This window comes from Emiliania huxleyi (assembly GCF_000372725.1).
Source record: "Emiliania huxleyi CCMP1516 chromosome Unknown EMIHUscaffold_188, whole genome shotgun sequence".
Classification (NCBI taxonomy): domain Eukaryota; phylum Haptophyta; order Isochrysidales; family Noelaerhabdaceae; genus Emiliania; species Emiliania huxleyi.
Window position 1 is genome coordinate 34,669 of NW_005200712.1, and position 7,488 is coordinate 42,156.

General features: G+C 66.9%; 3 protein-coding genes across 3 annotated transcripts; 1 reads left to right on the top strand and 2 right to left on the bottom strand.

Annotated features, from left to right (window-relative positions):
* The first annotated feature begins 827 nt into the window (after positions 1-827).
* EMIHUDRAFT_365512 (hypothetical protein) lies at positions 828-1,526 on the top strand. Its single transcript, XM_005782632.1, has one exon. It carries the CDS (start codon positions 923-925, stop codon positions 1,076-1,078), a length of 156 nt encoding a protein of 51 aa, XP_005782689.1. The 5' UTR covers positions 828-922; the 3' UTR covers positions 1,079-1,526.
* A 6-nt stretch (positions 1,527-1,532) lies between these two features.
* Positions 1,533-3,465, bottom strand: EMIHUDRAFT_442561 (putative peroxisomal membrane protein). Its single transcript, XM_005782633.1, has 6 exons — positions 3,025-3,465; positions 2,831-2,890; positions 2,677-2,752; positions 2,249-2,355; positions 1,964-2,065; positions 1,533-1,895 (listed from the first exon to the last, which is right to left on the bottom strand). The coding sequence occupies exons 1-6, from the start codon at positions 3,444-3,446 to the stop codon at positions 1,622-1,624; spliced, it is 1,041 nt and encodes a 346-aa protein (XP_005782690.1). The 5' UTR covers positions 3,447-3,465; the 3' UTR covers positions 1,533-1,621.
* Positions 3,466-5,985: 2,520 nt separating this feature from the next.
* EMIHUDRAFT_233078 (hypothetical protein) lies at positions 5,986-7,058 on the bottom strand (the record flags this gene model as incomplete). Its single annotated transcript, XM_005782634.1, has 3 exons — positions 5,986-6,312; positions 6,424-6,573; positions 7,017-7,058. The coding sequence occupies 3 exons, from the start codon at positions 7,056-7,058 to the stop codon at positions 5,986-5,988; spliced, it is 519 nt and encodes a 172-aa protein (XP_005782691.1).
* Between the last annotated feature and the right edge of the window lie 430 nt (positions 7,059-7,488).

The following is a 7,488-nucleotide window of genomic DNA, read 5'->3' on the forward strand; positions in this document are numbered from 1 at the left end:
CGTCGGCGGCGACCAGCTCTCCGCCGACTCGGCCGTCGACCTCCCCGACATCGGCCCCGTGCTGCCGGGCGCGGCCGTCGATGTGGCGGTCGACATGGTCGCGCCCGCCGAGCCGGGCCGCTACGTCGGCTACTGGCGCCTCACCGGCCCGCACGGCCGCCGCAAGTTTGGGCAGCGCGTGTGGGTGCACATTCAGGTGGTGGCCGACCCGGACGGGCCCGTGCAGGAGCCGTCGGCGGAGGATGTCGCGATGTTCGCGTCGGCGCGCACCTTGCCGCACGGCGACGAGGACGAGGCGGACGACGACGACGACGAGCGCGCCAAGGCGCCGTCGGCGGGCCGCCGCGTTGTCGTGCACGGGCCGCACGGCGCGCTGACGCTCGAGGGCGTCGACGAGTCGACCGACGTCCAGACGCTCAAGCGCATGATTGAGGAGCGCACCGGAGTGCCCGTCGGCGAGCAGGAGCTCTTCGCGCCCAACCAAGAGGCCCCGGCCGAGGCGCGGGCCGAGGCGGAGGGCGCCGCCAACGAGGCGGCCGAGGCGGCTCGCAAGGCGGCCGCGGCGGCAGAGGCGGCGCACAAGGAGGCCGAGGCGGCCGAGGCGGCTCGCAAGGACGAGGCCAAGCTCGCTGCGGAGCTCGCTGTCGCCCAGGCTGCTGAGGCCGAGGCGGCCGAGGCGACGACCAAGCTCAAGGAGGCCGAGGCAGCTCGCAAGGCGGCCGAGGCGGCCGAGGCGGTCCAGGCTGCTACGCGCGACGCGTCCGCCCTGAAGGAGGTTGCCGCGGCAGAGCTCGCGGCCATGGGCTTTGAGGACGCCGAGCTGGTCCGCGGCGTCGTCGACAAGAACACGGGCGCCGAGGGCGTCAACCTCGAGCGGTGCGTGACCGCCCTGACGGCGCTCTCCGAGGTGGAGTGGGACACGATGCTCGACGACCTCGCCGAGATGGGCTTCGACGACCGCGCGCTCAACAAAAAGATGCTCGTCATGTCGGACGGCTCGATCAACAAGACCGTCAAGCAGCTCGTGAACACCAAGGAGACCAAGGAGGCCGCCAAGCAGCCAATGGAGCTCGACTGAAGCTCTCCGAACGGGCGCTGAGCGGGACACCCGCCGTCCGCCCGCCGCCCCCGCGCCGCCCGCGCGCAAGGCCCCTCGGGCCGTGCGGTTGGTGTGGGGGGTACGGCGGGCGGGCGACGCGTCCGTCCGTCATAGATGGTTGGGATGAGGGTCGGGGGAAGGCGGAGCTAGCCTCGCGTCTTGAGTGCCGGACCGGCGCGCGGTTCGTCGAGCCCTGGGAGGTGTGTGTGCGCGAGACCAGTTCCCGGATCCCGCGGCGCGCCGGTTGGTCTTTTGCGTGTGTCGCTGTCGGCCGGTGCGGACGGTGTAGCGGACCCAGTCGGGCGGGGGGGGAGCGTTCCAGCGAGAGTCGTGCGGTGAGCGCGAGAGACTGAGAGTCTCACGTCTCGCGCGCTCGCGCGCGCACTCTGCATTCGTGTTGTCCCCGTTTTATCTGAGCAAGTTTCTGGACATATCTGGATTTCATACACAGACTGCTGCGGAACCGCAATCCGCTACCTGGCGCGCAGCGAGCCCCCGTGGCGCGTATCGAGCGCGTATCGTCTATCGAGCGCGTATGGCTATAGCGTGAAACGTGTAGCGCCGTCGAGCATGAAAACAAGGACCATCGATGCGTCGCATGCACATGTCGTAATCCTCGTCGCTCCCACACGGCCCGCCTCGCAGGCGCAATCGCAAACACGCAGAAGGCTTGGCGCTGGAGCGAGACGCGGTGCCTGTCGGAGCCGCAGCCCGCCGCCCCCGCGAGGAGGCGCCGCCGAGCCTACGCCGCCTCGGCGTCGCGGTTCGAGATGAGGGAGAGGAAGCAGTTGTAGCCTACGGGCGTGCCGGGGACGCGTCGACGACTCGCGCCGCGAGGGGGGGGCGGCGCGGCGCCGCCCGCCGATCTGGATGCTGTTGATGTAGAGGACGCGCTGGGAGCTGGGGATGAAGCGGAAGTTGATGGCGTGCGCGAGGGGCCAGACCTTCCAGCTGCCGGTCACCTGCCGCGGGCGGGCGGCGGGGGGCGTCGCGCCGTGGCATGCGTGCCCACGCCCAGGGCCGCCTCTGGCGCGCTCAGAGGTGTGTCGGCGTGCGCCGTGTCGGCGCGGACGGTGCGGGTCGGGGGTCACAGGGGGAGAGTGAGGGGGGGAGGGGGGGTGTGGGGGATGACGAAAAGAGGGCCCCTTCGTCATCAGCTCGTTGCGGGTCTTGTCGATGACGTACTGCAGGCCCTTCCACTCGAGGCACGCGACGTACGAGAAGAACATGATGCCGAAGATTGGGTTCCACAGCACCTGGAATCATAAAAAAGAAGAACATGATTCCGAAGACTGGGTTCCACAGCACCTGGCCGCCGGCGACTGGAGTGAGCAGGCGAAGCACGGCGCAGGGCGGCGACGTCTCCGACCTCTCCGAGGGCGCCACCGCTGACGCTGGGACGCATCCCCGCGCCACGAGCGTCACCGCAGCCCCCTTTTCTCCCTCCCCCTCTCTGCCGCCCCCCTCGGGTGCTGGTCGCCTCCTGCCCGTCAGCGCGTGGAGGGCGGGCGCCGGGGGAGGGGGGCGGCACGGCGCGGGGAGGGAGGGGAGCGGCGGGAGGAGGGAGGCGCGCGGGCCTGGTCGATGAAGACCTTCGTGAAGACCGGCTGCGCGCCCTTGCCGGGGATGGCGCTGTCGAGCATCCCGTAGAACCTTCCAAACAAGCGGCGTGGCAGCGTCGGGCGGCCCGGCGAAACATCCGTTGGGGGAGTAGAGGGGGGGCGGGCTTGCCAGTGCGACGAGGTGCCGTGCACGAGGAAGCCGAAGCTGGCGAGGCGGAAGAGCCGGTACCTGGGGACATGGAGGTCTTGCTGAGCAAAACTTGTACGTGCGCGGGCCCGCCAAATGCGTCCACTCCCGCCGCCCGCTCAGGCGCGCAAAGAGATGGGTGTGGGATCCAAACCCCCGCGCGCTCCCGAGCGCACCAGTCGAAGTCCTGCTTCTGGATGAAGATCTGGGCCAGGATGTCGCCGATGGCGAAGCCGAGGAAGGACGTGAATGCCTTCATTAGGAGCGGCTTCTCGTCGAGCAGCTCGTTGTACTTCTTCCACGCGCTGGCGAATGGGTTGCTCTCGTCGTCGTCGCCGCCGGCCGACATCTGCGCGCCGTTGCCGCCGCCCACGCCGCTGCCACCGCCCACGCTGCCGTCACCCGGCGAGCATCCCTTAATCGTGGAGGAGCGGCGCACACTCAGGACCGCCTTGCGGAAGGTCTTGCTCCCGAGGATCATCTGCGGGGCGGCCGCGCGGAGGGGCGCGGCGGCCGGCGCCGTGCGGAGCAGCGCCGGCTGGCGCAGCAGCGCCGACGCCGGAGCGAGGAGGAGAGCAACGGAGAAGAGAAGACGCATTGCTAGCTATTTGCTGTCACCTTCGACGTGTTTCGGCGCGGCACCCCCCCCCCCCCCAGGCAGGCGCAGGACATTCTGCTTGCTGCTGCTGCTGCTGCTGCTGCTGCCGCTGCTGCCTCCGGTCCACCCGGGTACTCCCGGACAACTCGATGGAGATGCTCGCACGCCAGGCTGCGCGACTGCGCGACACCCGGCACAATTACTTACTCGTACGTAAGTGATTGAGAGAGAGACGTCCGGCCGTGCCCCGCGGGGGCGCGGTCGGCACCAGAAGGGGGTTGATACGTTCTCTAGAGACGACGTAGTCGTGGACGGCCGCAATCACAGTGGACGGACACGACGAGACGAGTGTGAAAGCACGGAGGCAACAAAACACACTAGGGTTCGGGAGAAGGCTAGGGTTAGGGAGAGAGTGCCTGACGGGCTTCGGCCCGACGTCCCCCCCCTCGACTTAGTCGAGTAACGACATAGTCGAGTAACCGTGCACTCTCGGATCACGATGCGTTAGGGAACGTGATGTTCATGACCGGAGATTTGATGTTCATGATCTTGTCACGAAGCTCGAAGAACCGTTTGGGCTTGAGCGGCTTCGTGAAGAAGTCGGCGAGGTTGGCGTCGCTACGCACGAAGGGGACGCAGAGGCGGTGCGCCTCGATGGCCTCGCGGATGTAGAAGTGGCGTCGCTCGACGTGCTTGAGCTTGCCATGGTGCTCCGGGTTGTAGGCGGAGGCGATGGCGGCCTGGTTGTCGACGTAAAGCTTCGTCGGCGGGCGCGGGGAGCCATCGGGGAGCGCGTCGACCTCCTCCTGCAGACGCCGGTACTGCTCGACGTCCTTGGTCGCCTCCGAGGCGGACATGATCTCGGCCTGGCAGGAAGAGAGGGAGACGGTGGGTTGCTGTTGAACCCTCCAGTCAAGCGTGGCGCCCCACAGGCGGACGAGCCAGCCAGACGTGGATCGACGGGCCGACCAGTCGGCGTCGCTGAAGGCGTGGAGCTCGTCGTCGGCGGCCGACTCGCCCCGACCGTTGTAGGTAAGACCAAGGTCAGGGTACTCGCGGAGGTAGCACAGGACGCAGTACACCTCCTCGAACAGAGCGGGTGTGGGCTTCGCCATGGCCCGGCAGAGGAGGCCGACGGGGAGCGCGATGTCGGGGCGCGTGTTCGAGACGAGGTAGAGAAGAGCCCCGAGGCAGCTCTGGAAGAGGCGGACGACGCGCAGCTCCCTCTCGCTGGTGTCGTCGGTGGCCGCTTGAACTCGCTCTGCGATGCTGAGGGTGAACGGCGTGTTGTTGGAGTGACGGGCGCCGGGCTCGGCGGGGTTCGGGAGCTCGGCGATGATCTGGTCGAGGTACTCGTCGAGGAGCTTGCGCACGTACGGCCCCTGCCCGACGTGAACACCGCCCTCGGCGAGTGGGGTGACCTGGACGTTGAGGATGTCGGAGAGCGGGCCCTCGTCCTCAGATTTCCACGAGGCGTCGATGTCGCGAACGAACTGCGCGTAGAGCGAGTCGGAGACAAGAGCCCCCTCGGCGTCGTAGAAGATGATGAGATCGTCGACGTAGACTCCGATGATGAGCTCGTCGTCCTCAGTGGTGATGCGGTAGATGCAGGGGTCCTCCTTGGACGGGATGAGGCCGGCGCCTCCTTCGTCGCGGGGACGCTCGAGCCAAGCAAAGAAAGCGCGCTGGAAGCGCCGCCCCGCCTGCTTCATGCCGTAGAGGGGCTTGAGGATGAGGCAGAGCTTGGGCTTGCCGTTCTCGTCGAGAGCGTTGGCGTGGCCGGCGGGCTGATGCATGACGACCCTCGTAGACTACCGCCTTTTTGTCCTTTGCCCTCGCCTCCCTTGCCCCCCTTAGAGTTGTACCTTTGCCGAACATGTCAACGCGAAACGAGATGACTTCCATCACGGAATGACACATTTCACCCAACTCACGTACAAACCCTCTGGGGGGGCGCGGGCGGCGGGGGCCCTAGAGGGTACCCATGCGGGGGGGAGATCCGTACTTGACAGAGCGGTCGCTCGTGCACCGCGTCTGGGGCTTTGACAGCTTTCGCGGACTGCCAGGTGCATGTCGGTCGGGTAGCCAGCTTCGCAGAGCGCACCTTGTACCCCGACCGCGGCCTGCAACTCCAACCGCATCATCTCTGCACGCTCTCGCAAGCTCCCCACGCGCACACGCCTCCGCGCGTTCATTCGCATCTCCCGCCATCGCGCAGGCTGGATAGGCGGCGGCGCGGCCGACGGCGTGGGGCTCGAAGCCGGACGAGTCGGTGGCGCGCGCGCGTGAGCCGAACCATGGCCGGACGGTCGTCGGCTAAGCGAGCGCGGCTCGGCGAGCGCCGATAGGGTGAGCGGCTTTCCAAAGTAGGCAAGTGGATGCTCTGACTCGCTATGAACTACTACGTATACGTAGTACCGCGCACACAATCCACCTGTCGCACGCTTCGTGATATCCCTTGCCTTGCGCGTGACGCGCTGTGCGTGCGATCCCTTGTGCGCCGCCGCCTTGCTGTCAGGTAAACCGTGTGCCGAGGCCGTCAGCAGATCTTCCTCGAGCACGCCGCCCCATTCTCGATACTCGTCTTGGAGGTGAACTTGTCGACATGGTCCGACTTGTAGAAGTTGTTGGTGCCCTCCTCGCGCAGCCACCTCTCGCCGCAAGGGCAAGGACAAGGGATTAAGAGAACGCAGCAGACGCCGGTCCCTATCCTCACGTCGTCGCCCTCGTTTGTCATCCTTGCGATGGAACAGGCATAGTCATTAGGGTAGCAGTTGATCCAGCAGCCGTTTAACTCCTGCGCCGACCACAGTGGTTGCGACCCACCGGCAGCAGTTTCGGCCACCGTTCGCGTCATTTGCTGCGTCTGCGGCGGAGGTGTCGGTGCCACCTGCATTGGTGTCACCGGCGTTGCTATCACCAACGGCGCATCGCTGACAGGAACGGCCGCCACCACAGGGGCTCCCATAGCAGGTACCGCCGTCGCTGTGACCACTGGCGCCGGCGCCGCGGGCACGTTCACAATCATCTGCTGCCCTGCGCCGACGGGAGCGATGACCTGCATTGGCCCTGTCGGAGTGTTGACCTGAAACATGGTGCCCACCGTCACGCCGGCCGGAACCGTCACCTGCATCTGCTGCGTCGATAAAAACCGTGCCTCCACACCATGGAAAAAGGCGGCGATGGCGGCGGCCGAGGCGGCCGCGGCCGCGGCGGCAGCAGCAGAGACGGCGCCGGCCGGCGAGGGCGGCGAGGGCGGCGAGGGCGGCGAGGGCGGCGAGGGCGGGCAGGGGGAGAGCTCAGAGACGCTAAGCGCGCCGGGCGGGCTGGGCACCACGTAAAACCGCGGGCGACAGCGACGGCGGCCGTGTCTCCCGGCGGCCGATATGGCCGGCGCCGTGATGCTGCGCCGCCCCCGCTGGGCGGGAACCGCGGCGAGGGAGGTGCGACTTAGGTCAGCTTGCAGCCGCCGGGGGTAGTTGGCCAAAGAGCTTCCACCAGGTTGGGGTGCGTGCCCGGGGGCGGCGCTTCTCTCCACCGATACCTCAAGCACGCGTTGAGCCTCCACACAAGTCTGCGTAGGAAGTACAGTTCCATTTCGGAACGTTCCATTTCGGAACAAACCGCACCTTTCACAGCCTTGTTATTGAGAAGAAAATACCTCCTATGGCGCTGTGCGCTGGCCTGTGATGTTCACATAATCTTGAATTTGTATTGAGAGGCCATGACATCTCGAACGGGGACCGCCATCTCGTGAGTCGTGTTCAAGTTCTCATCTCTCATGCTGTTGTTCGCGCTCACAAGTCACATTCATATAGAGAGGTCCTTCACCCCGCGGGACAGCTAGCCTTGGAGATCGGGGAGCATAATCTCGCTGCTGCGCGGGATATCGGCGTCCGTTGGCCTGGACGCCCTCTTCGAGCCCTTCTGCTTCTCGGCCTTCTCCCTCGCGGCCTGGCGCAGCGCGCCCGCGCGTATCGAGTCGGGACCGGCGCTTCTGCTCACCACCCTGGGCTCTGCGGAGCGCGAGATCATTTGGCAC

Excerpts from the sequence above, each read along its gene's own strand:
- EMIHUDRAFT_442561 (XM_005782633.1), bottom strand. The coding sequence starts at position 3,446 with ATGCGTCTTCTCTTCTCCGTTGCTCTCCTCCTCGCTCCGGCGTCGGCG. Across the intron at positions 2,891-3,024 it reads CAGAAGCAGGACTTCGACTG|GTACCGGCTCTTCCGCCTCG; the intron begins GTGCGCTCGGGA and ends CCATGTCCCCAG. Across the intron at positions 2,356-2,676 it reads CGAAGGTCTTCATCGACCAG|GTGCTGTGGAACCCAATCTT; the intron begins GCCCGCGCGCCT and ends TTATGATTCCAG.
- EMIHUDRAFT_365512 (XM_005782632.1), top strand. The coding sequence starts at position 923 with ATGCTCGACGACCTCGCCGAGATGGGCTTCGACGACCGCGCGCTCAAC.